This window comes from Chlamydotis macqueenii, chromosome 19, assembly GCF_036417535.1.
Source record: "Chlamydotis macqueenii isolate bChlMac1 chromosome 19, bChlMac1.mat, whole genome shotgun sequence".
In the NCBI taxonomy this organism is placed as follows: Eukaryota; Metazoa; Chordata; class Aves; order Otidiformes; family Otididae; genus Chlamydotis; species Chlamydotis macqueenii.
In genome coordinates this window covers 4,187,238-4,213,872 of record NC_141574.1, presented here as the reverse complement: position 1 = coordinate 4,213,872, position 26,635 = coordinate 4,187,238, and the positions used below count along the sequence as shown (strand labels likewise).

The window sequence follows — 26,635 nt, the reverse complement described above, 5'->3', positions numbered from 1 at the left end:
GGATCAGGGAGGTTCCCCAGGGAGCAGCTCTTCACCTGGGAGATGCTACTTGCTGCAGCCAGCCCTCGAGTCTCCTTCCTGGCTCTGGCCCAGGCGGGCAGGAGGTGAGAACTGGGGCTAAATCCGTCCTTGCTGGGGCAGCAGGTGCCTGTCCGATGAAACGCTGCCTGGGAGCTGGGCGCCAGCCCGGACTCCTCGCCCTGGGAGCAGGGGATGCGCGTGCTGCCCTCAGGACGCACCGAGTGAAGCGTTCTGGGGCTGTAAACAAACCAGCTCCTTTTATTTTAATTTTTTTCCCCTTTTTTTTTCTTTTGCATTTAAAACCCCTCAGATCATAATAAAGTGGAGTATAAATCGTAAGGGAAATATTTCCATCTACTTAAGTTCAGCGCTTGCTGGAGAGAAGAGTAATTAAAGATATTGATGTGTAGTGAGAGCTTGGTGTAACTGATGGGGACGGTGAATTTAAATGCTAAATGTATGTGTTATGAATATTAATTGCACTCTTATTTTACACTAAAGGAAAGACCTTTTGGGGAGAGTTATATTTACTTGTTACAGTTCAGTTGAATTAATCGTAACGTTCAGGGCGGTAGAGGGAGTTTTTAACCACATTTCAAGTTCCGCTGGAAATAGGAGAGCCAGGAGCGCTTTCATCAGCGATATTATCTGTCATTTCCATGTTTTGCAAATGCATTGATTAGCATTTCTGCTGGAGGTGATGGAGACCGGAGAGGTGGGAGGGGAGCTGCGAGCCCGGAGCAGCCGCGCGTGGGGGCCTTTTCCTCGCCCCCGCCTCCCTCCGCTTCCGTGGATGCGCTCGCTCTCTCCGTGCCTTGTTTCCAAACCACGCTGCCCAAATCCGCTCCGGGAGAAGCGAGCAGGCGTGGGAGGATGGGGAATGTGTCCCGGGCTGGGTGTTTCTGCACATCCGTTCCGGCAGCAGGATGGGCATTCCAGACGGGAGGAAAAGGCACTCCCAGAGCTCAGCTGCCCTGATTTAATTTGCTCCCTTTGCCCAGGGCAGCGTTAGCTGCTGGGTGGTGCCCATCACCTTACCCTCTTGGCTAAACCTGCTTTCCTTCCTGCCCTGCAGCAGGATCAGGCCCCGGCGGGTCTGAGCGGGCAGCGGGTGCCGTCAGGGGCTTTCCCCATCACCCGCAGCCGGCTTCATGCTCCCGCTCTGATAGTTGCCCTGCTTCTCAGGCTGAAACCTGGCATGGTGGCCACAATATCACCGAGAAAGGAGATAAAATAGGGGTGGGATGAAACCTGGTACAACCAAGTGCCTTGTTTGAAGGAACTTTTCAAAGTCAGGGAAGGTTTAAGGCAGAGGAGGTATTACATGAACGGCAATGGCAGGCCATAAACGAGGGCACCTGGCTGCAGTCTCCTTTGGTTTGCATCACTCTGTCACCCCAGACGTGCCTCCGGCCGCGCAGGGACCGACGCGGTGAGGCTGGTGCCCAGGAGCAGCAGCGCTGGCTGCCCGCGCGCGGCCCGGCCGAGGCAGACGAGCTCCTGCTGGGGATTGATGCTGCTGCTAATTGAGCCTCTGCCCCTGCATCCCGGTCGGCTCCTGGAGCGTCCCGCCTTGCTCCAGGGCTCTCCTCCTGCTAACCCAGCAGTTAGCGTTGCGCGGCTCCTCGCTCAGCGCTGCACGGGGCCCAGGTTTCTTCCGGAGGCAGAAACGGCTTTGGAAAGCTAAAATGAAAGCACAGCAGAGAATTCAGAGGCTTTCTCCGTCTCGGAGAGATCAAACCCAGAGCAAGCAGCTGCTTTGCACAAAGCGTTTGGGAGTGAGAGGCTGTGCCGCGGTCCCTGATGGCAGCTCCTCCGGCTGACGGCCATCTCTGGGAGAGGTGGCGTGTTCGGGGTGCTGTCGGTGGGGAAGGGACGTGCCGACAAGGTGACAAGCTCTTTTCCTTCACCCCGTACTTCACGTCCCTCTCGCCTCCAGCTCAGAACTGCTGAACCGAAGATGGGGAAGGCAGCGGCTTCCCACAAAGCACAAGACAACTTTGAAGCATTGATTTCACGGGAGTTTCTTAGGCCGAGCGGTGGCTGAGGCAGGGATTGAACTGTCTGCCCTTACCCCTAGTTAGAGGGGAAACTGCAGCTCTGCCAGGCCGTCCGAGGCCGGGTGGCTGATGGAGAAGCCCCACCTGAACCCTGCGGCCCTTCTGCTTCTGCTCTCCCCCTGTCCCTGGCCACCCGCTCCGCAGAGCTGCGGCGCTGGAAAAGCTGCCAGTGCTAACGAAATGTGTATCGGGGAAGTTATTTTGAGTCAGGCAGGAACGGGAGCTGTGCTGGGAGCAGGATTGCAAATAAACAGGCAGAACAGCAAATTGGTGCTTTTTAATGAACCTGAAAAGACAATTTTGTGCTCTCTCCTGCTGCATAAATGAGATCTCCATCCTCTGTGCTCTGCCAACGTTCCCATTTTGCTGGCTGTTTCCAGGGTGCGGGATGTGGGATTGGGCTTTTTCGCCAATAGCGAGTTGCTGTGCCTCTGCCTCTCTGGTTGTCGGTGCGGTTGGGGTGGATTTGGGCCGTCCCATCGAGGACCAGCCAGGTTATGGCACTGAGGCAGAAGGACGACAGCACCAAGTGCTCTTCATCTCCAAACTGCTTTCTTTTCTCCTCTCTCCCTCTCTGCCCATGGGTGCATTTGGTGCCCCGACAACCACCTGGGGCTGGGTCTTGCTGACCACCGTCTCCTTTTCTTTTCCAGGCGAATAAGCTGAGAACCAAAACGCTGCGCAACACGCTCAACCCCACCTGGAACGAGACGCTCACCTACTACGGCATCACTGACGAGGACATGATCCGCAAGACCCTGCGGTAGGGCCCCGGGCGGGTGAGCGGGGTGCTGAGCCCAGCGCTAAGGCAACGTGTGTCCCTTCCAGTCCTCTCAGGCCACCCCAGGCATCCCTCCCCAGCCCAGTGACAATTTCCGCGGAGAGCTCATGGGGAACCCCACACCCCAATCCCACAGGACGGTCTCGCGGTAGAGCATGCATCCGTCATCCTCACCACGACCAATGCTTGGTTTAAGGGAGCCTGGGCTGGAATAGGCGGTGAGGAGCATGGTCCTGCTGTGTCATTAATTGGGTAACTCACTCACCCACCTCCTGCCTGCGGAGATGCTGTTATTTGGTTTTAACCCCTTCATGCCCAGCTCTCACAGGAACGGGTTAAGGCTTTGCGGGCGCATCTTGCTGAGCAATCTCCCTGGGAAAGCTCTGGGCCCCTTTTCAGCCTGAGCTCTTTGGAAGAGAGCTGGAGGCATCTGTGAATTATTGTCAAACTAAACGAAGATTGTTTGTACGTATTTATTTTGTTCTCTTGGTTTGGTCCAGTCTCTGTGCGTTCAGCATCTCCTGGGGCTGGGAGAGGTTGTGTGGGGCTGGAGGTGGGCAGTGGGGCTGTCTGGGCTTGGAAGTGTTGCTTTGCCGGGGACAGACCTCCGCAAAGGCAAAGGTTTTCTTATCTTGGCCACCATCCCACCTGGGTGAGGGCAGGGAGAGACCCGGAGCCTGCGGATGGACCCTGCCCAGGAAGGGTGCTGGGCGGCCTTACTGCACCGTCCCCTCTCTGATCTGGGGCAGCTATGCGTGAGATTTGCCGTAAGATCTGCTGTCAAACAAAGGAGGATTTCTGCATCCTGCTCCGAGGACGCAGGGCTTTGTCGGCTCCGTGGCTGGAATCCGACCCTCCTTATTTGCAGGTGCTCAGGGAGTTTATTATTTTCCCCATGACAAGAGCACAAAGCTGCCGTATAAAAGGTCCTGCTCGGAGGTGAATTTGGGCAGGGCCCATCTGTTCTCTGCAGCGTGCCTAGAGATGAGAAATTTTTCACTCCAGGCTTTGAAGTTTTCAGCCTCTTCAAGCGTGGAAATCAGTTTGTAGAGAGATGTTTGGTTGAGTTGTTTGCTTAAATGTGCCAGGGAGCAGAAGGGCTTGAGCCCCACCTTTTTGGGGCCCTGGTAGCTGCTTCTCCCCGGGGCAGGACTGCGCTCGCTGCTCTGGGATGCAGCAGGGATGCTCGGTAGCGGTGGGGGGCACACAGAAATGTGTGCGTGGGCCAGGCTGAGTTTGCCCTTCTCCCCACAGAAATCCCTCGTTAGCACGTCCTCGCTCCTGCTCGCCAGCCTGGGTGCTGCAGGCGCTTCATGAGGAGCCAGGCTCGGTCGCAGCGTCCCGCTATGCTCAGCACATGGGGCTCCTCATGCCCCCTCCAGCGCCAAAGGCCGTGCACGGACCCTGCACCTGGGGTGGTGCACAGGGACCCCTCGTTCCGTGGGGGAATGCGGCTGAACAGAGACAGCGTTTCTGTCTTGGGAGCTCGGGAGATTGCCGGCAAGATCGGTGAACGGCCAATTACCCGAAGTAGCTTCAAAGGACGCCTTCCCGCAGAGGCGAGGGAAGCCTCGGGCTCGCCTGCGGTGCGGTTCCCCTGTGCGGGTTCCCAGCCGGGCGCTCTGCGGTGAGTGAAACTCCCCGTGAAGCCTCATCTGCTCGAGCAGAGGCAGCGTCCCCAGGGGTTTGGCGTCTCCTCGTGCCATCAGAGCCATCCATCTCGCGCCTTTGCGCCTGTTGGAGCTGCTGCTTTGCAGGGAGGTTGGCAGGCTCTCCAGTACGATGCATGAAGACTGCACTTTGACACTGAGGTTTTCTTGCCGGCAGCCGGCCTTGGTGAATTAAGTGGTAATTAAGGATCAAATCCTTTCGGCTTGGAGAGGCACAATTCGGACTCGGTGTTTGCAGCTAGCCGGAGGGGTTTAGCACAGCTCCATCCCTGCTGGCACCACGGTGGCACAGGAGCCCCCAGCCCCACTGCCCCGGGACAAATCTCAGGGTTTGGAGGTTTGGGCACCTCAGCAGCATCCGTCCCCGTGCGCCAGCGGGCAGGCCCAGCCTTTTCACGAGTGGGGCAGAAAGGGGAATCGCATCCTTGGTGTGACCGTGGCATCAGCCCGCCCAAGGTGACCTAAAAGCCGTTGAACTCTGGGCTGGGTGGTAGGTATTTTTAGAGGGGCTCAGGTGGCTCCGCCATCTCCCTGGGAAGGTTGTGCAAGCAGAAAAGTGGAGAAATTGAAGTGGAGTTTGCTGTAGGGCTGGGGCTTGTGGCTTTGTTTTTGCCTGGAAATGGCTCCAGAGGAGAATTAAAGAAACAAACTTTTGGGTGGAGAAGGTTTCCCAGCTGGGACCTCTGCCGTGGGCTATCACCTGTCACGTGGGCCATCTCTTCCCATGGCTGTGGTGGTGCCTTGGTTTTCAGCCATTTATCTTGTGTGGACCCCAAAAATTTTCTACTTGGGACTCTGATCCCTTTAAAAAATGTCCCATGCACTGATTCATGTGTAAAGGTTCAAATGAAATAACATTTCTTAGCCCCATCTCCAAAACCAGCACGGTGGACACTGGGACACCCTTGGTGCCCCGTGTCCTTCCCTGCACCCAGCACTTCTTCCCCGTGCCGAGCGTTGGCCACGGGCACGAATGGCCATCGCGGCGGCAGGGCCCAGCCTGGGCGTGTGCTCAGCTGACCTGTCCAACGGGTTGGGCAGAATTTCGGGTGGGAGCTCACACTCTTGCCTGTGGCACGTGGAATACCTCTGTTAAAGCCTCTGAGTACCCTGGTTCCATTTCTTATCTTGCATGGGGAGGGCAGAGCCTAAAATTCAAGTGCTCTTCATTTTCCTTAAGAGCAATTCCCCAGCCCCCGTTTTTCTTTCCTCCGTCTTTGTGGTTGAAGGTATTGGCAAAGGAGATTTTATTTATCCTGAGGCAAGTTTAGATGAGATGAGATTTCTCGCAAACCAGATACAAGGTAGAAAAATCTGTCTTTTATTGTAATTCCTTGCTTGGAATTTCTTCTTTTCAGACACAGGGTATTTAATTGGGTAGCAGGGTGTAAGGCTGACAAACGCTGCACCTCCTCATTTAGACACCTGCTAAATGGTGTCGTTGCTGCCCGGTTCAGGGAGGGATCTCTGGTGTGTATGAGGAGGGATGGATGGGCTGGGGTCCGTGGTGACTGGGGTTCACCAGGGATTTTTTTATTTTGGTGTGGGCTGAGCTATTTCTCCTCACCCTCCCGGTGCCACTTCCCACAGGAAGCGTCTCCCGTGCCGTGTATTGTCCTGCCTCTGGTGCTTCGCTTCGCCTGCCCCTCATCTTGGCGAAATGTCTCCTTCTCCGCCCGGAAAAGCTGACTTCAAAGCTGTGGGGATGCTGGCTTTCCTTGTGCTAATTGGGCGAGGCTCCTGCAAGGCAGCTGTGGGGAGCTGAAGGAGTGTGAGCCATGCTCCCCTTGGCCTGGGAGGTGATCGTTCCCCGGGTGCCTCCTTAGTGCCGAGATTCACGGAGGGGCAGGGAACGCGATTTGCAAAGTCTATTTAATGTAAAAATAATGGCGGAGATCAAAGCTGCCACCGGCCTTCACCTCCCCGCTGCCTGGAGAGCGTGTGATGCAGCGGAAAAGCTGGAAAAGGACCCAAAAATCTTCTCTGCCCACCCAGGCTCTTGGGAGCAGGAGTAGGGGCATCCTCTGCCTCTTGGAGAGCGGAGTAATGCATCACCTCTCGCCCGAGACCCCCAGCCCCACACCGTGCCCCGACAGCCTGCTCCTCATTCCCACGTCCAAGCTGCTCCAGGGACTTGGCTGTGACGGACCCCAGCCCCAGGAGCCGGCGGGATTCACCTCCCCAAGGGAGAAGGAGAGGTGAAGGCAGCCCGGCTCATTGTGCTGGCAAGCAGGATTTTGTTAATGAATCAACCCCCTCAAAAAACACCAGATACTTCAGATTTCATGAAATGCAGCAGGTGGGAGGATCACGAAAGGTCTCATCCATTCATTGAATTAAATATCCTTGAGTCTAGCCCAAGCCTTCACAGCCGTGAAACCGCCCACCATCCTGAGGCAAAGCAAATTCACAGCCGCTTGAAAGTCGCTGGGATGGCTGGGCTTGGGGACAGGTCAGCTGCCAGTACCGGGGGTCTGTCCCACCCATCCGTCCCCGTTCCCCGTCCCCGTCTGCGGTCTGAGTGCAACCGTGGTCTCCAGAGGTGGGAAGCTGGAGCGTGTGATGGGGGGGAAGGTGGAGAAATGCTGCAGAGGAAATTGGAATAGGCAGAATACAATCACCTGCATTTAAATAATAAATGTAATATGCAATAAATAGATTGTATTCATAATATCTATCCGCGCTGGGCAGATATTGGATACAATTATTCATATCCAGATATATTGGTGAAGTGATGCATTATTCATATGATACCCAGCTAGCCCACGAATGCCAGGAATTCTGTGTTTAATCATGTGTTTGACAAACAGCATGACTCATTAAATATATTATTCAGACAATAGTATTTTATCAGGTCTAATAGGCGTGCCGCAGCCACTTGGAGATTTGGGGTCCCAGATTGGTTTACAGCAGAAGCATTGAATGAAGTTTGCTCTGGAGCTGCAGGCACGTTCCTGATTGCATCTTGCTTTTACTGCGGCTTCTGTGCTCAGAGTTGAAGGTGTTTTGTGATGGAGCCCAGCGCTGAATCCTCCTCTTGCTTTTAGGAGAGCTGGGCAGTCCCAGGACAGCACCTTTTTCTGTTTTCTCTCCTTCTTTCCTTAAGCCAAGAAGGCATCACCTGCGCATCTGCTCCTCTGTCGAGAGCCTCCCAAGGTGCTGTGGGGACCAGAAGGGATCTGAGATACAGCAGATGCATCCTCAGGCTCCGCTGCCTCTTAGGTCTGTGCGCACTGTGGAAAAGGGTCTTCGCTGACCCCCCGTTCCCCGCTTTCCACGACGGGAAGGGGGCCGGGGAGCGCGTGTGCGAGCAGAAGCCGTGAGTCAGCGCAGCGGGGTTGCTGGAGCTGCGCTGTGAGTCAGGGCTGTAACCCAGGAGCCGGGGCTGAGTGGGAGGGAAAATAAGTGTAACGAGCAGTGACTGTTCACTTGCCGCTTAGTTTTCTTCCAAGGTGGTTTTTCGCAGCCCTTAACTTCAAGATCAGGACCCCTCACTGGAAGCTGTCAAACCAAAAGGCGAGCTTGAGAGCTTGGGTTTAACAAAGAGACGAGGGAGGGGTGGTGTTGGAGTTAAAGGGCTCGGGGTGGCAGGTGAAGGCGGCTGCCCGGGGTGTCTCTCGCTGTTTGTTACCGAGCCCATTTTCTAACTCAAGGCATAAAAAATTCCGTCACATCGATTTCTCATAATAAAATTCAAGCTGGTGTAATTGCATTACGCCTCTTTGCAAAGGCGGGCTGGGGCCGGAGCTGCCTGCTCCTCTGACTCATGCTCGCTGCCTTCGCGTACGGGGCCGGTGCTCCGCCAGCCTGCCCGAGTTAAAAATACCGTCCCGGGGAACAGGAATCGCAGCTGGCCGGAGCGACTGGGGTGCAGGGGCTGAGTCCGAGGGACTGGGAGGGCTGACATGAAACTCTGCATCTGAGCATCACACACCGATGGGCAAAATGTGGGGACCCACCTGAGAGGTGGCTGGAGATGCCAGCCTCTGGCTCCATCGTGCTGCTCGGAGGCAGTGGCAGTTCCCTGGTCTTGCAGATGTCCCAAAAAACTGCCTCCCTCCGGTTCTGCACAGACACCTTAGCCTGGGATGTCCGCGGGGACAAGGAGGACAGCCATCGCCCCAGCACTGTGCCAGACTGGGCTGCCTCCATCATGCCTCTCCCTGGGGCGCTGTTGGTCCCGCGGGATAAAGGGGCCGTGTGTTCTGGTGCCGTGGCAGACTGGGGCTTGCGCGACCCCTGGCAGTGCCGCACTGGGGCATCCCGGGCAGCCACTGCTGATGAAGTTTTCCATCCATTCCCTTTCTTGGCTTCCGCCTGTCCCAGGTGGTTCTGGGGCTTCACAGCAAGTAGGACCTTGCATCCGGTGTCTTGTTGTGCTTTTGGGGCGTATCGAGACGTTGTTGGGGAAAGATATCTGTGCTCCTGTTCTTACGAGGTAAAACCATCATCAAACCCTGCGTCCCGCAAGGTGTGTTGCAATTGCTGGCTGTAAAATAGAGCCCTGGCCTCAGCTCCTCGTGAGGGCCGTGCTCCGCTCCTCTCCATCCCAACTTTGGTCACCGTGCCCTCCCGTCCCGCCCCAGAGCTTCGGGCAGATGGCTGTGGGTTGTGCGCACCCGGTGCGTGCCGCTCCTCGTCTGGAGCTGCTGCTGCTCCTTTTTCGGTTTTGTTCTTTAAAAGAGAGGTGAGAGGAGGGAGGGAGGGAAATAGGAAATATCGTGCCTGCATTTGAGATTCTCTTTGAGGATTTTACTGTTGCGGTGGGGTGGGTTTTTTTGCGGGTATCTATAGTAACGCTGCATCCAGCGATGGTTTTCTGGAGAGCAGCATTCCCCATCTTCCTACTTGTATTTTTTTTCCTGAACCCCCTTCCTCTGCTGCTCCCCGGCCCTGACTGTCCCCGTGCAGTGTGGCAGAGCCATCCTGGGCAGCTTCATCCACCTGTGAACGTTGGGGTTGTCGAAGCGCCCGTGGATGAACCGTCCAGGTGCCACACGGGCCAGGGGCGTGGTGTACGGGTAGTTACTCTGAGGCAGGATTTTAGGGTGCTATTTAATGACTTTTACCCCTTCCTGATCAGTCCCGTTTGTCAAAACCTGGCAGGGCGGAGCGCAGTCCCTGGAGGCAGAGGTGCCACCCGTGAGAAATGGGCACCAACGGGAGTGGGTGAAAGAGAGGAGAAGAAATGAGGCAGTGAAAGGACCACAAGCTGCTGTAGGAAAATTTAAAAAGCGGAGGAGGAAAGGAGAGAAGAGAAGGGAAATGCCTTTCCTTTATGGATGGGGAGCCCAACAGGCCCCTGCGTGGCTCTGGTTGGGGTGCGGGATGCAGGATGCTCCCTTCGAAGCGGGATGGGGTGGCTTTCCCTGTCCCCAGGTTGTGCTGCTGGGGGACGGCCAGTCCCTGGCAGGGCAGCCTGCGCCCTCCCGGCCCCTCTCTGAGATTTCGGGAGCTGCAAGCAGAGGCTCCCTGCAAGCACTAACTTTGCTCTTCTCTCCTCTCTCCTGACGCCCAGAGCGCGCTGGGAAGCAGCAGAGGAATGACTCATTAGCTGCCAGCTCAGGGAAAGGCATTTATAGCTTTCACACGGAAACCAGCCTTCGCCAAGTATCGCTGTCACTGCCCTCAGACGCAGGCTGCCGTCACGGGGTGCGTCTCGGACCCGGCCCTGCGCAGGACCCCGATGGGGCTGGGAGAGCTTCGCTTGGCCGAGGCGTGATGCCTTCTGCAGGCTGGGTCTGCAGATCCCTCCCGGTCCCATCTGCACGGTGGGAGAGGAGGTGGAGGACCCTGTCGGTGCCCCAAACTGGGCAGCCAGCTCCGCAGTGCCCGGGGACACCCTGAGAGCTGCCACGCTCAGAAGGGTCCGAGCTCCTCGGCGGGGAGAGGAGGGAGCCCTGCCCGGAGGCGCGTTCCTGCTGCTGCGCAGTCCGAGAGCAGTTCAGGAACAGCCTCCTCCACCGAGCAGGATGCAGCTGGGCTGGCGGCCGCTCAGAATGGTTGTGCTGTAGTCACTGATGACTTGGTGTTTTTATAGAAGAGTCACTAGGATGCTCGAGGCCCCAGGTTGCTTTGCTGGCAGTGCCTGGGCTGGGACGTGTGTTAGATGCGGACGCTGCAGCGCTGCGCCTCTGCTCAGGTTTTGGGAGCGTCTTCCCGGAGGGTGCGCTGTCCCCAGCAGCGTGGCAGCCGTCCCGAGGGTGCAGAAGCCCTGGTCTGAGCAGGAGAGATGGCCGTGGTGGCTGACCTGGGGCATGCAGGTAGCTCTGCGTGGGCGGCTGGGTGATGGAGCTGGGCGGCGCAGCGTCCGGTGCGGAGACGTGGTGTGGCACAGCCTCCGCCTCCCGCATCCCACTGCTTCCCCGGACCTGAAGCGTTCTCCGTCCTGGCAGCCTCGGATCTTGGCTGCAGAGCAAAAGCAGACCGAGATATTGGGTGTCACACTTAAATATCATGGGCTGCCCTGTCCGGGCCGGAGCAGTGGATTGATGCCGTCCAGCTGCCTGTGAAGGAGGCACCTGGTCAGTGGCCTGGGGAACGGTGGCTTCGAAGTCATCCCTTTGCTGGGGGGAACCTGCAGTGCGACAGGGCAGCCCCTTCCCTCGTGCCATCGCCTCCCCTCTCCCCGGCGGCCCCGTTCACCCTGTGCTCATTGCAGGATCTCGGTCTGCGACGAGGACAAGTTCCGCCACAACGAGTTCATTGGGGAGACGCGGATCCCACTGAAGAAACTGAAGCCCAACCAGACCAAAAACTTCAACATCTGCCTGGAGAAGCAGCTGCCGGTGAGTGGCGGGGTTCAGCGCAGCATCCCCCACCATGGGCCCACGGACACAGCAGCTTCTCCCTGTGGCGTGTGGGAACATGGGGTAGCTTGACCCCTAAATGTGATCAGGGATGGGGAGAACGTCCCTCACGCCGGGGAGGTGGGTGTCCAGCCGCGGCTGTGTCGCAGAGCAGCTGCTGGACTGGGTGCGTTCCCTTCCCCAGATAGACAAAACAGAGGACAAGTCGCTGGAGGAGCGCGGCCGGATCCTCATCTCCCTCAAGTACAGCTCGCAGAAGCAGGGGCTGCTGGTGGGCATCATCCGCTGCGCCCACCTGGCCGCCATGGATGCCAACGGCTACTCCGACCCGTACGTCAAAACGTGAGTGCTGCTCTGCGGTTGCGCCGGGCTGGGCGAGACGCTGCTGCTGCCAGCCCTCGCTGAAGCCGTGCTGTCCCCTCTTGCCTCTCCCTGCAGTGGAAATTAATTGATCTCATTAGGAGTTGCAAATGAGGGCGTCACGGCAGCAGCTTGCCTTCGCCTGGAGCGTGTTATTCCCCGGTGATTATTTTACGGCGTTTCAAAGTTAACGTGGATCTGCCTGGTGGCGCATGCCTATGCCCATCCCGTGCCGGGGCAGCGCGTCGGCCCGCCGGTTCAGCAGCGGCTGGGTGGCCGTGGTGCCCCGCTGCCAGGCTCGGCGCTGCCGCCGGCACTGGCCTCGGCTGGGGTCAGAGCTGGTGGCCCGAAGCTGACGGGTGTGGTTCGTTTTTGCAGATGGCACAGCCCCTGCCCAGCAACTGGTGGCTCTCGTCGGGCCGCGCAGCGATGGGTATCCCCCGGTTCGGACAGTGGCACTGGGGCACGGGCATCCCCCCTCCCGCAATTAATTGCTCCCTTCCCCAGGTCCCCAAGGGAGAGGGGGCTCCCAGGCCGGCAGCGGGGCCACCACCTCGTGCTTTGGGAAGGTACTAATTACCGTGTGTGTGTAATTAGGTCAGACAGCAGTTTAATTGCAACCCAGGGCTCCGGTGGCTCCAGAGCCTGGTTAACAGAACCGAGGGCACAATTACGGCTCCCGCTGACGCTTTCCAACATAAATGACTGGGAGTACCTTCCTTCTGAAAAACACCAGCAATATTAAAAAAAAAAAAAGCTGTTAAAATGACTGCGATGGGCTGCTGTGACTCGTCCTCGCCCAAGTGACTCAGGGAAGCCGGTGTCATCCCGGGGCTGCCACGGGCTGCTGAGGAAGGTGATGGTTTGCTGACGCAGAGCCAGGCTGGTCCAGGGCCCTGCATCACCTCATTTTTTTGGGAGGTGACAGCGTTTCTCAAACTCGCCCTCTGCGAAGCAGGGGGACGTGGTGAGGAAGGGCTGGCAGCCTCCCCACACGCATCCCTGTCCCCCGCAGGCTGGCTAAAAGCGTGGTGCTTTCAGGGATGATTTTTGCTGAGGCAGAGCTACTGGGGTAAACCGCGCCTGGGAGGCCAGTAACGGAGTTTGTCGACAGCCTTCCTAGGTAATTGTTCGTTTGGAGTGGAGATGTTTGCATAAAAGTCCGCTCTTGCTTTTTTAGAGGCTCGGTCCCTGAAGCAGGATAATTCCCACTGCACACAGTCGTTTTCTAGGTGCCCCTCGTGCTCTCTGCACTAGATCGTACCTGCGGGGCTCGAATCAGAGCGGAGAGGCAAGCGATGCTTCTCGGTACAAGCCCTAATTTTTTAATTATGAGCAAGGTCTGGAAAGTGTAACGAGGAAACAGAACTGATGTTTAAAGGAGCAGCACCGACACAAAACGATGATGGATGGACTGTGTCCTGGCCCAGATTTCAGGTGCTCTCTGCTTGATGACACTTTAATCTCATTTGCTTTTCATCCCTGCCTCTGTGCTGCAAAATATCCACAGATTGCAGCAAAGCACGAAGCTCCTGCTCCGCCTTACGCACCCGTGTGTGGTTTCTGTTTCCTGGCAAGGCTCTGGACAAGCAGATCGGTTGCAGGGTCCCAAGTCTGGACTGGTTCTGGGCTGGGAGCGTTGGATTTTGGGAGCTGGGAGCATGTGTGCGGTGCCAGTGTCCCCTAGGGACTGGAGATGGGATAATCTGTGCTCTGTGATGACAACCAGCGACTCCTCTTGTGCTGATGTGGGGAATGCTGCTTCCTTCCAGCCATCTCCGGCTTTTTGGTTGGAGAGGGGGGAGCTGCAGGTCCAGGGGACTGCTCCCACAGGTGCCTCCACGCGTGCCCCACCTGCCTTCCTCGCTGGGAGCGGGTACGAGACTGCATGCGACTGCACTGCGTTGGTTTCATTGCAGGTACTTGAAACCAGATGAGGACAAGAAATCGAAGCATAAGACGGCGGTGAAGAAGAAGACGCTGAACCCTGAGTTCAATGAGGTGGGCTTTCACCGGTCGCGGTTCTCTACTGGGTTTTTTTTTCAGTCCTCAGGCTTGAGAGGGAAAAAAACCAAAACACCTCAGCCGTTAGGTGAGGGATTGAGGTTGAGTTCCTCGTGGGTGGCAAAGGGCAGCAGCCTGAGGAGGAGGACGGAGAGCCGCAGCCCCGTCCTGGGGGTCCTGGCCCCCGGCACAGGTTTGTCCTGACTCTGTCTCCGCTCCCCAACAGGAGTTCTGCTATGAGATAAAGCACGGCGACCTGGCCAAAAAGACCTTGGAAGTCACAGTGTGGGACTACGACATCGGGAAATCGAATGACTTCATAGGTGAGTGGGGTGCTCCAGAGCGTCTCCTCTGCTGCTTTTTTTTTTTTTTTTTTTTTTTTTTAATCTTCTCCTTCTGTGCCTCTTTCTTTCATGTGCTGCTCTTCTGCATTTCTCCATCCTCCTGGTTTGTTTTCCATCCCAGCGTTCCTTCTTGCTGAATTTCTGTTCTGCTTTTATCCCTTTCCTGCACCTGAGCCCCCTCTCCTGCAGCCGGCCCTGCTACACCTCACCTCAGACATCGCCTGTGCAAGGAGCACCCAAGCAGGGAGAAGACGCGTCTCCCTCTCCTCTTCTGTTTTCAGATCTTTTCTTCTGAATAGAAGTTTAACAGGGGAGGTTTCATTTATCTCTGTTGGATGCCCAGGCTTGTTGTGATTTTCTGCCTGGTCACTGTGATTTATCGCTAGCAAGTGCCCGGTGTCTCTGCCAGCCGCTCCAATTGCAATGAGCGCCCAGCCCTTGGCACAAGAGCAAGCTTGCCAGGTCCCAGACCACATCCACGGGGGCCAGGGAAGCCAGGCTGTGATTGCCCGTGCGTCATGTCAGGTAGCGGCATCGGATGCCGTGAGAGCGGCTGCATGACCTGGTTCCATCCTGCATCCCCCAGCTCCATCCCGCATCCCCTGGCTCCATGCAGCATCCCCCGGCTCCATCCGGCATCCCTCACAGGGCTGCTGCTCACCCCCCCTCTCCCTCTCTCTGTCTCTCTCTCAAGGTGGAGTTGTGTTAGGAATCAACGCCAAAGGCGAGCGGCTGAAGCACTGGTTCGACTGCCTGAAAAACAAGGACAAGAAAATCGAGCGTTGGCACACGCTAACAAACGAGCTCCCGGGAGCCGTCCTCAGCGACTGAGCACTGTGGGGCTGCTCCCGGGGTGGGTGCAGCTCTGCCAGCCACAGCCTTTGGACTCCTCTCGTTTACAGCGTTGGGTACGGGGAGTCGTGGTACCGGGGCAGCCGGGAGAGCGGGACACCCCAGGCCTCGACCCGGCTGCGGGGAAACCCCTCCCGGGGAACAAGGCAGCGGCGGTTTGCTCTGCTGAGCAGGTCCCATCCCCTGAGGCTTTTCCAAAATGCCTCTTTGCACCCTGACACGCTCACAGACACACTTACGAGCATGCACGTGCACGCACACACACGCGTGTGCACACGCGCACGGACACCACACGCCTGCATGCACCGCGGTTCTGACTCCTAACTCCTGGCTCTACCGAATTACCTTCTCGCTGCCTTGCAGTTCAGTGGCAAAAATGAATGCGCCCGTCTCCCTTCGTGTATCTAACGTGAGCAAAAGGCGTCACTAAAACCTGGAACTATTCTCTCGAGGCAGTTGTGCCATTTTTCTGGTGGTTTGTCAGTAGCTGTGGTTTGGGCCTAAACACTCCTTTATGCATTTAACGCTCCTTCGTTGGAATGATTGTATCCCCCTGATAACCTAGGAAGACTGTTTGCCAAAAATGTCACGCTCATCCTCTCTGATCACCCGTGTGAAGTTAGCCAGCGAGCCGAAAGGGCCGTGCCGACCACGGCTTCCCTCTCGCGATCCCCGGAATCGGGTGAAATAAAAAGCTCAGCGAAGCCACCGGCCGCTCCTGCTTCCCGGGAAAGCAAAACCTCAGCACTGCCCTCACAGCAACCACTCTCGTAAATTAAACTGGGCTTCGTCACGGCTATTTTTCCAGCAAAGTCGGCTTTCAAGCTAAATTTTTCAATCTTATTCAGCCTTTTCCAATTCGTGCGATTTAGGCCGCGTGCAGTGAGCCCAGCTGCGGGGCCAGGCCGGCATCGTGTTGGTGGATGCTCAGCTCTTGGCTGGTCCGTTTTCTGCCTCAAACAGTGTCCAAGCCAAATTTCTGCGTACACCACAGTAATAATATAATAATAATAATCCCAACTTTAGTCCTCTGTGACCCACCCTAGCCGGTCTCTGTATCCTCATCCCACCGGGCGCCGGCTCTTGCGCAAACACGACAAAGTCGTGTTTGCGCAAGAGCCGGGGCCCGGTGGGATGAGCAAAACCTTTCTGTGAAATGCTGCACCTTGCCAGAAATTTTTTGAAGCCTTTAAACCTTGATCTCTTAGGAAAAGCTGCTGTTTCCCCATCGATCTCGATGACCTACAGCTTCTGAGCCCTGTTAGCTGTGTGCGCGCGCGTGCGTTGCAGACTTTTTTTTTTTTTTTTTTTTTTTTGGGGGGGAAGCAATGGGATTTCTGGAAACCTACGTTTACTTTTCGAAGCGACGATCGTGTTACGCCTTGTTTGATATGGGGGGAAAAATATAAAACGATGTTCATAGGGGCTTTTTTAATAACTTAATGTTTGTAATGCATTCTACAGATATGCATGGATTTTATTTGAGTGCCGGCAGCGTGTCAAGTAGGATGTTCCCAGTAATCCTCTCTGTCTGTCACTGGTGCAGCACCTTAAAAACCTGGCTTGGGTCTGAGCTTCCAGGAGAGCTACGGGAGCGCCAGCTCGGCTGTGCCTCCCTTTTCGTGCAAAGTCACTTCCAATCCGTGATTTATTTCAGCACGTCTCACTATGAAACTGATTTTCTGCCGGAGGCGGAGCAGGACGTGACGCGTGCGCGTGGGTTCCTTCACTTTGTATCCCAGTCTTTTCTACGCGGACGGTCCGTCCGTCCCAGCTGCATGCAGAGTGGTGGTCGTCATGCCAGGCCTTGTGAAATGTTTGATACCGATGTTTTGCTACCATGTAAAGGCTGCAGAAACTGTCCGTACCTGCATCCTGAGAGACTTTTGTATTTCAGTATTACCTATCTGTGTACTTTTTGTCAGATTTGTTAATATTTATAACGAGAACCCAAAATAAAAGGGAAGAATAAAAAAAAAAAAAAAAAAAACAGGTCGATGGTGGTGGTGCAGCTTTTGAGTCTCCGCAGGTCGGTACCGTGGTCCCGGGGCGTGCGAGCTCGGCGCGTCACAGCGCAGCTCCGATGGCATACCGGGTGCCCCAGCGACGTGAGATGAAGAGCTGGGGCCTGGCCAGGGCTCAGGGAGCAGAAGGTGCTTTTAAACCGGAGGATCAGGTGCTGCTTGGCTTTGTTCGCCACGCTGCAGGGGTGCAGGATGGGAAGGAGATTAGTTAAGGGAGGATTTAAAAAAAAAATTTTTTTTTTTTTTTAAATATCTCTGACCTTTCTGAAGTTCCCATTAACGTGGCATCACTTCAGGCGCTATTCAGTCGCATGAGCAGAAGAGCAATGGAGCCGCCCCGTACCCGGGGCTGGGCCAGGGCTGTCTCTGCAGGAGTTTTGCCATCTGGGATGCTGTGACTGGACGCTGTGACCGTCCTCCCTGGGGGGAAGGTGCAGAGATGTCTCCCCTGTGCTGGGCCAGGAGGGAGCTGAGGTGCTGCCTGCTCCAGCTGTGCCATTTCACGTGTGTTTTCCTGGCTGCAGTTTTGGATGAGTGCGTGGATAGTGTCAGAGGCTGATATCCAGGCAGCGAGCAGCTGGCCTGCTTGTGGGGCTGAGGGCAATCCCTTCCGTGTCCCATGGGATGCCCTGATGGTGTCAGCACCCACCTGCCCTTCATCATCACTGCTCCTGCACGTGTTACACTGGTCACTTCAGGCTACAGCAGCATGTGGAGGTGGCACCGGCAGATACTGGGCTTCCCTTGATGCTCGACCCAAATATAAAAATCACGGAATGGTTTGGGTGGGAAGGGACTTGTATAGGCCACCCAGTCCAACCCCCCCCCCGCCAGGAGCAGGGACATCTCCAACCACATCAGGTTGCTCAGAGCCCCATCCAACCTGGCCTGGAATGTTTCCAGGGATGGGGCATCCACCGCCTCTCTGGGCAACCTGGGCCAGTGCTCCACCACCTGTTCTTATGCACAAGCATGGCCAAAACCAAGCCCCCCCCCCCCCCCCCCCCCCCCCCCCCCCAGACAGACACACACGTACTTTACACATGTATATCTCCCCCTACACCAATACAAATATATGCACCCCTTATATAGCCATACATACTCAGACATACAGTGCATATATATGGCTGCATGTGTACGTATGAACTAATCAATGACGTTTGACTTTGTTCATACACTGCCAACTGTAAAGGCCTGGCATGTCTCCGTACCTTTTTTAACCCACTGACGGCGTGGAGGAGCCGCAGCGGAGAAAGGAGCCGGAGCCGGGTGAGCATCCCCGGACGCTGCACGTGCAGCGCGCATCGGGGCAAGGCCCAGCAGTGCTGGGGCCGTGGTCCGGTTCTGTGACAGGGTGGCCGGTGCCACAGCGTCCGTGTTGGCCCCGCGCTGCGGCAGCCGCCCTGCCGCAGGCCAGCCCGGCACGGGGAGTTGAGCCATCGGCCCCCTCTCATCAGCTCAGGGACCAGGGCCCTGCGCCCTGCGGCTGCGGCCACCCACAGGGCGCACGGCTCGGCGAGGCGTGTGCACACGCACACGTGTGTCGGGCTGTGTAGTCATTACACTGATATCTGTGTATGGCTGTCTAAATATACAGCTATGCACAGCGAGCGTTAGAAGCAGAGACACATATAGGCACGCGTAATATATCAATGCATGAGCTATATTACACTTTTTGTATAATATTATATGCAGATAAGTATTTTATATACTTAATATGTATATGTGCATAAAGTATTTAGAGGATGTTATGTAATTTATTAATACACATGTTAAATATTACTACATTATGCACTCTATATGTATAAGTAACGCTCTACACACATACATTCACTTTTATACATTATAGTATTACAATAAGCATTGTATTTATACATATAGGAAATATAATTTTAGAATCTCTCTATATAATATATGTATGCATGTATAGATAAATACATGCATTCTTATCTATTATATATTTATGCATGTGTATAAAAATACGTATTTCTATAGAGACAGCTATATACATACATATGTATACATGTATTTGTATATATACCAGCACTCTGTATAAACCATGATGTTCTGATAAACATGAAATATACAACTACGTGTATAAACTATTGATATGCTATGTACACCTATATAAAATATATGATGTATATATCAAATATATACAATATATGTGTGACTATATTTTATATATAGCTATAGTTAAAGGCATAAACATATGAAAGCATATATACATGCACTCATAATACATTATACAGAGTAATATGTTATAAAATATACATTATATATTATATATGGTATTTTAAAAATATACATATATATACACACACAGACATTAATTCTTTGACATATTATAAATACACAATACATTTTATATAGTTATTAATACACTATTTAACTACTACATTAATAATGTTAATACATTTAATACTGCTTTATCAAGTGTGTTTGTAAGCAGTGCAGCTGAACCGGAGCTGGGCCGGTCTGTGGCTTTAGGCAGTGACCACCCCCGGGAGCGCAGCATGGTCGGGGGGATTGTCCTTTGCTCCTCTCCGTGCGCTTGCCCTTCCCAGAACACCCGCAGCACGTGGAACAAGGGCCGGTCCCCAGAGCCAGGGCTGGGCAGGGGGTCACGCTGGCAGGTGGGAAGCACAAGGGAAAATAACACCTGTTTACGCAATTAAATGATGCACCATTCAGTCATCAGGTGTTGGTTTGTTCTTTTTTTAAGTCACTCTTTATCCCCTCTGGAACAAAGACCGGATTACAAAATGGGAGGACAAACCCTTGAGATTAAAAAAAAAAGCTTAAGGTACTCCAACACAAAGCTCCCCCGGGGCCCTCCTGCGTTATAAAGGGGCTTTGTTTTGGGGGAGTCACCTGCATCGGCTCCACCGGCGCTGGTGCTCCAGAAGACGACCGATGTACTCCTCCAGCAGCTCGCAGGAGCCCCCAAATAACGGGACCCCGGGGCCTTTTGATGGTCCCCAGTGGCCCCACCAGGCCCCGCGGGGCATGTACCTGTCGGTGGCCGTGCTGATGGGGATCGTTGTGGTCTCCGCTTCTGTTGTGAACGGCTTGGTCGTTGTGGTTTCCATCAGGTACAAGAAGCTCCGGTCGCCACTGAACTACATCCTGGTGAACCTGGCCGTGGCCGACCTGCTGGTGACATTCTGCGGCAGCTCCGTCAGCTTCTCAAACAACATCAATGGCTTCTTCGTGTTCGGCAAACGGATGTGTGAGCTGGAGGGCTTCATGGTCTCCCTGACAGGTAAGGGCACGAACCCTGAGACATGGCTCGGTCTTTGCTTGGTGTCATTGTGTTTAGCAAAGAAGCCTTGGGGAACGGTGCATTGAATTGCTGCGTCTCCTAAAGGCAACACTTTCATGCCTAATGTAAAACTCGTGTCTTTCAGCTATTCTTTGGTCCAGGGAAGGGACAAGCAGGTAGTTGACTGTGCCCGATAACCACATGCTCTGTCTTGGTCTTCCTGGGGTGGGAAACATCACTCAGGCACATTGGGAGGCCTTGCTCGGGACGTACTTTGCGGGTGCTGGCTGCTTTGTAAGCACACAGATGTCCATGTGTGCACCAGAAATGTGAAACTCTGCAGAAAACCTTTTGTCAAGGACACTCCAGTGGAGAAACTGTGGTTTTAACCACAACGCATCCCAGACACCAACTGCCAGCTTCATTTCTAAGGGTCAGATATCCTCACAGCTTTCCCTGCCGTAAGAAAATTGTCTGACATCTCCTTACAACACTATTTACTTCAGCAGCTCGTAATCACCATCTGCCCTGTCCCAGCACAGGTAGGGTTCCCAGCACAAGCTGTTCCTAAGACACAAGCCCTCCTCCTCCTCTCCCCAGGCATCGTGGGGCTGTGGTCCCTGGCCATCCTGGCCTTCGAGCGGTACATCGTGATCTGCAGACCCCTGGGAGACTTTCGGTTCCAGCACCGGCACGCCGTCGGCGGCTGCGCCTTCACATGGAGCTGGTCACTGCTCTGGACGATCCCACCACTGCTGGGCTGGAGCAGCTACGTGCCCGAAGGTAGGGGAGATGCACTTCGGACGTGAGCTCAACTCCACAGCTGCTTCTTGTGTTATCATTTCCAAGCGCAGGGTTGTTACAGAGTGTCTGTTCTGGTGTTTGAAATGTTAACACCTCCTGCGTGCTCAGTCAGTAGTCCTCTCACAGAGGCAGTTGGTCAGAAGTTGCCCACCTGCAGTTGTTCTCACGTGTCTGATGGACACTGGAGCCACGAGCTGCTGCCACACACTGAGCAGCCCACAGCCCAGATCTGCTGACGTAGAGTCTTGGTCGAACAACAAATCACCCTCTTCCACAGAGCAGTTGGCCAGCCAAAACCTGCGGTGGCTGATCTCCCAGTCATTGGGGATGGAGACGTGACAGGTGAAGCCTGTTACTGACCCTCTATCGAAGCCCAGGATTGGTTTATGCTTGTTCCAAAACTCATTTGTTCCAGGTCTGAGAACCTCTTGCGGGCCCAACTGGTATACCGGTGGCAACAACAACAACAGCTACATCCTGTCCTTGTTTGTCACCTGCTTCGTGATGCCCCTCAGCCTGATTCTCTTCTCCTACACCAACCTGCTGATGACCCTGCGAATGGTAAGTATGGGGAGTTAATGGTTTTCCGCTCCCAAAATACTGACAAGGCACAGCTCCATCAGGATGAGTTGCACAGCAGGTTTTTGTGACATCTGATGGAGCTGACAACTCCTGGTGCTGATGTCAGGGCACCTAAGGGATGGAAATGCTGTTGGAAGTTGTTAAGCAGACATCTCGCGCTCTCTCTCTCTTCCAAACTGCCCGCAGGCTGCGGCACAGCAGCAGGAATCGGACCAGACGCAACAGGCAGAGCGGGAGGTGACGCGCATGGTGATCGCGATGGTGATGGCCTTCCTCATCTGCTGGCTGCCCTACACCACCTTCGCCCTGGTGGTGGCCACCAACAAAGACATCACCATCCAGCCAGCGCTCGCTTCCCTGCCCTCCTACTTCTCCAAGACCGCCACGGTTTACAATCCAATCATCTATGTCTTCATGAACAAACAGGTGAGAGAGAAAGCCATCAGCTAACGAAACCACGGAGAATTTAATGGCCTTGTAAAATGTGGAGGAACCATGCAGGCTCCATCCTTGAGATGTTGCATAAGCAGCAAGATTCTGGGGAATAAAATGGAAAGGGAGGGAGCGGCCTCCGAGCCCAAACGAGAGCTCATTTTCTGCTTCTGTGATTTTATGGGGTCATGCAACTTAATTTTAGATCACAAACTGCTCATTGAACACACAAAGCAAACAGAATGAAACTTTTATTGTCAATAAACTGCCAGGGTCTGCAAAGAGTTGGGCTGGGAGTTAATACAGCCCTCGCCCAAAACACAACAGGCTGAGGAGCGTCCGCCCGCAGCCTCTGCCTCTGAGTCTCAGGGCAGACCTGGCGGTTCCTTCCGCAAGACGTAACGTGCGTTTTTCCCTGCCCAGTTTCAGAGCTGTCTGCTGCAAATGCTCTGCTGTGGTCATCACTCCTGGGGGACGGGAAAAACTGCTCCGGCTGCACCCGGCCCCTGCGCAGGCGTCGCTGCAGACGGGGAGCGGAATAAGGTGACGCCGTCCCACCCCGTCTAACGGCTGCCTGATCCTGCCTGCAGCAACGTCGGCTTCGGGCTCAGCCTGTCCCTCCCAGCCCCCTTCCACACGGGCACGGAGAAGGGCCTGGTGCTGCAGCTGCTCCCCACACCCAGGAGATGGGGGGCTCCTGGGGGGTTAGAGGGGTCCCCAGCAACCCCCATGGTGCTCTGCAGGAAGACACAACGTTGTCTTCTTGTGGGAGGACACAACGTTGTCTTCTTGTGGGAGAGGAGCCACCCCGTCACGGCATAAACTGCAAACTTTTATTCCGCTCTCCTAAGGAAACACCCACCCCTTCCAGCCCCTCACCTCGGGGAATCGGGAGTCTTAAGAACAAAACCAAACCAACCAAAAAAAAAAAAAAAAAAAAAAATTAAAAAACCCAGTAATTTCTTCCCTGATGCAAAACATCCCAAGTTGCTGCTCAGCCCCAGAGTCAGGCTGAGCACGGTCCGGCCGCGATGCCAGCCCCGAACTGGTCTGTAGGGCAGAGCCGCACGTTCGCCATCCCTACACTGAGTCCTGTTTGCATCGCCCCATCCGGCCGTGAAGTTCAAGGTCACTCTGTGAAACTGGCAAAAATGCAGCAGGTGTGTTTAAGTGCAGACTGCGTTAATAAACATCAATAAACACTGACAAGTTCACACGCATCTGTTTTACCGGCCGAGAGCGGGTTCCACAGAAAACGCTTCCCCTTCCGCTCCTGCAGCTGGCACCGCTTCTCTCGCGGCAACTGCCACCTACCCTGTCATAATGGATAGCGAGAAAAAAAGCAGTCCAAAGACACAAAGTTGTATTTATATGTAAGGCACTAAAGAAACGTCTCAAATCCACTCATTTCCCAGCAAGGGGGAAAACACGGGTTGTAACAGACCCTGTGGGCACGAGGACACGACTCAGCCCGAACAGCCGGGACGGTAACAGAAAGGAAAAGGTGCCAAAGGCTGTAAGAAAAAAAAAATAAAGAGACAAAAAACCTCCATGGGGTTCCACAGCTATACACCTGATCTTGAGTCTCGAAACACCATGTTTATCTACACCGGCTGCAATTACACTGCGATGCAGCTCATGTGCTTTAGGAGCCTATGGATAAGGCTTCCCCGCGTCAGGTTTAGACACCACCGCAGACAGCAAGCCCCCCGAGACTCTGCGTTATCAAATTCCTCTGTCTTTAAAAATGCTATCAGCAGCTTCTCTGCCTTCCTAGTTAATTGCCTGTCAAAATTTGATTCGGAACACTTAAACTGCTTTCAAAATGAGACTGATCCGCAGTCACACGATTTAAAGGTCCACTCTCCCCTCCGCAGTTGTGTTTCTGTCGCACATTGTCCACAGAGGCGATCCCAAAACGCGCCTCACTCCTCTCCTCCTCCCACCATCTTCCACAGCTTTTGCTGTTGCAGCAAACCCATGAAGGGTTAGAGGGAAGCAGTGCTGAACCTTGGTCGTCACCTCACTGGCATGCAGGTCACAGGCAGGCAGAAAGGCAATTTCCAGTGGCACAGATGATGACGAGATCTGGGAGACAGCGGGGTTTGTTCCTCTATCTGAGATTCTCTGCTCCAACACGAAAATCCCCAACCCAAAACCAGTACAATGACAGGTACGGGGAAGCTGAAACATGGCTGCTTAGAGAAAGAACATTTGCTTTTCTTCTTGCTTGTTTTCACTCACACTTAGCGCAGGGTCTCGCAGGCTGTGCCGCGTCCCCGGGGGCAGGGGGACAGGACGCCTGTCCTCACCCCCATCCCTGTGTCTCAACCTCCCTCCCTCCGCTCGCGTCCTGCATTCAAGACAGCTCGCATGCTAGCGGCTCAGAGAGGAATTAGAACAGCTCAGTATCATCACTGTTTTAATTTAATTAATTGGCCTTTCATTCTCAGGGCAGCTGAAAAGCAGCATTAGATGGGCCCCCTCTGATCCTCTCTGCTGTCTTTCGCTGGTCCTTGTTTAATTGTTCCTTTTAATTACAGCTTTAGTGTCCATGCTATATGTTATTAGGATGATTTACATTCATGCTAAACTTAAATCTGGAAAAGTACAAGCAGCTGAAAAACTGAAATCTCTAACTGCTGCGTTGTGCTCGATAAGGAGAGCAGACAGGCTATGGGACTACTTGAATGGCTCTCTACCAACAGAAATAAAAATTCTCCACATTAAGATTAAAAAAAGATAGAGAAATGGTTCACAGTCTGCTCACCATTTGGTCTGACAGATAAAATAGAAAAAGAAATCCAAGAAGCTAACGAGATTTCACATGTTGCAAACCAAAGTGATATATAATTACGTGCACGTTAGGATGCATGCGTGCTTGCTCTGCTCCACCAAGCTGCTGCAGCCCTGCAGTTTTAATTACCTTTTATTTAATTGAGCAAGTCTATGAAAACTAACAAAACATGGCCAAAAGTGAGAGGGAATGACCCTCGGCTACTTGCCAGCTACAGGTCACAAGCCACAGATCTGCAATTTAACTTCTGGCTGCATTTGCCGTTACCCTCTGCTCCTTGCAGCAGGCTGAAGGTAACCAGCGCTCTGCATAGCCCCAGGCCCATGTAAAGCAGGACCTTGTTCCAGCAGCTTGTATCAAGAATATAAAGTTGTTCTGCCTGCAGCAAGGAGACAGAACTTGCATTCAGAGAAAACCTGCAGTTAATGGGAGCCCAGGTTAGAAAATATTAAACTTTTGCCTGGACAGAACTGTGTAAGGCACAGAAGTGAGCCCCGTTTCGCACGCACTGGCACTGCTGTTAACCTGCCGTGCAGAGCCCAGGCTGCTGCCTCCTTGCTGCTGTTGCTTCCGCTCTAGCTCTATTGCTGCCACGACACGACTGAGTGGATGATTTTTATTTTTCCTTCATCTCTACTGAGGAAAGCTCCCCCAAGTCTGCCAGTTTGCAGTAGCTCCATTGGTATCCAGTTGTATACATAGTCTGATGGGAAACACAGTTAGTAACCCCAAAAAAGAACCACATGGCAGCACAATAACCTTGGAAACTTTTATTAGTATCGTTAAACTGAATGAAATAACAGTTCCACAGACAGGAATGAAAAAGCAACATGTGAAACACCCAGCCGTAAGAAGGCAGCAAAAATCCCAGTGTCTGTTAAAAAGGGACAAGGACAATCTTCACACCTCCTGCACCTGAACAGTACTTATAACAAGAAAAATTAAATATGAAGTAGCTGTGCCCATCAAAATCCTGATCCAAAGCTCAATTATATCCAGGGGCTTTTTTTTTTTTTGGATAAGGACTACCAAAAGCGTGGCTTAATTAAACAATAGCTATCTTCCTAGTACTAACCATATTTTCTCATATTCTTGTCTAATGCTGGCAGAGAGTGTATTACTGCACTTGCAGTCTCTGGAGAACACTGCCTTTTTCTCATTAGCTTTTTGCACAGCAATTAATCCCCTTAATCAGTCAAATCAGTTCAACACTAGATCACAAAAGCACTAAGAAAAGAGAAAACAAGAAATTACCTTGTTAAATTTAATGAGCAAGGAACAACATAAACTACATGGGCTGTAACAGTGCTCCGCACTCCAGCATGGAAAAATTTAAGTGCCTGAGCAGTAACAGCAGTCCACAGAATTACAATCATTTTGCTTGTAACACTGAAAACTGCGTAATGCAACAGAGCAAGAAAATCTTTTGCTTATGAAAGCGTGCATGTGCAGAAATAAAACCCCACCATGTAGCCAGCTGCATGAGGATGTTATATTCAGAAAACAGTTCAGTTCTGCGACATTATTGACACTGCCTTTGCAAACAACGATGGCGTAAAACCAGTACAAACTGTATTACAAAGCAGAACATTAGATTTTCTTCTGTACTTGCTGCTGCAGTTAAAGGAAGTCTGAGCTTTACAATTGTTTATGTGGCCAAAAAGCACTGCAATTCACAGGCTGTACACGGTACAAGCAGCAGTGAGCAGGTGATATCTTAGAACTTATTCACTAACCATTTTAATCATGTAGGAGAGCTCTGATCCAAAACAATTATCCTGTAGAGGGAGGGAAAAAAAAAAAGTGAACACGGTTGTTTTCTTCTTACAT

At 53.6% G+C, this 26,635-nt stretch overlaps 3 protein-coding genes across 3 annotated transcripts in view; 2 read left to right on the top strand and 1 right to left on the bottom strand.

Annotated features, from left to right (window-relative positions):
• The window catches only part of DOC2B (double C2 domain beta), a 33,454-nt gene extending 17,474 nt beyond the window's left edge, over nucleotides 1-15,980 (top strand). Inside the window, exons 4-9 of the mRNA XM_086763402.1 lie at nucleotides 2,735-2,844; nucleotides 11,194-11,320; nucleotides 11,526-11,683; nucleotides 13,621-13,702; nucleotides 13,932-14,028; nucleotides 14,744-15,980. Coding sequence (XP_086619528.1) covers nucleotides 2,735-2,844; nucleotides 11,194-11,320; nucleotides 11,526-11,683; nucleotides 13,621-13,702; nucleotides 13,932-14,028; nucleotides 14,744-14,880 — 711 coding nt within the window. The 3' untranslated portion in view covers nucleotides 14,881-15,980. The remainder of the gene's footprint in view (nucleotides 1-2,734; nucleotides 2,845-11,193; nucleotides 11,321-11,525; nucleotides 11,684-13,620; nucleotides 13,703-13,931; nucleotides 14,029-14,743) is intronic.
• Nucleotides 15,981-19,828: 3,848 nt separating this feature from the next.
• On the top strand, nucleotides 19,829-22,774 carry LOC104486363 (pinopsin). The gene is made up of 5 exons (XM_010129034.2): nucleotides 19,829-20,190; nucleotides 20,791-20,973; nucleotides 21,410-21,555; nucleotides 21,763-22,002; nucleotides 22,432-22,774. The coding sequence occupies exons 1-5, from the start codon at nucleotides 19,842-19,844 to the stop codon at nucleotides 22,573-22,575; spliced, it is 1,062 nt and encodes a 353-aa protein (XP_010127336.2). The 5' UTR covers nucleotides 19,829-19,841; the 3' UTR covers nucleotides 22,576-22,774.
• A 2,786-nt stretch (nucleotides 22,775-25,560) lies between these two features.
• TEX14 (testis expressed 14, intercellular bridge forming factor) overlaps nucleotides 25,561-26,635 on the bottom strand; it is a 32,012-nt gene continuing 30,937 nt past the window's right edge. Inside the window, exon 31 of the mRNA XM_086763398.1 lies at nucleotides 25,561-26,598. Coding sequence (XP_086619524.1) covers nucleotides 26,550-26,598 — 49 coding nt within the window. The 3' untranslated portion in view covers nucleotides 25,561-26,549. The remainder of the gene's footprint in view (nucleotides 26,599-26,635) is intronic.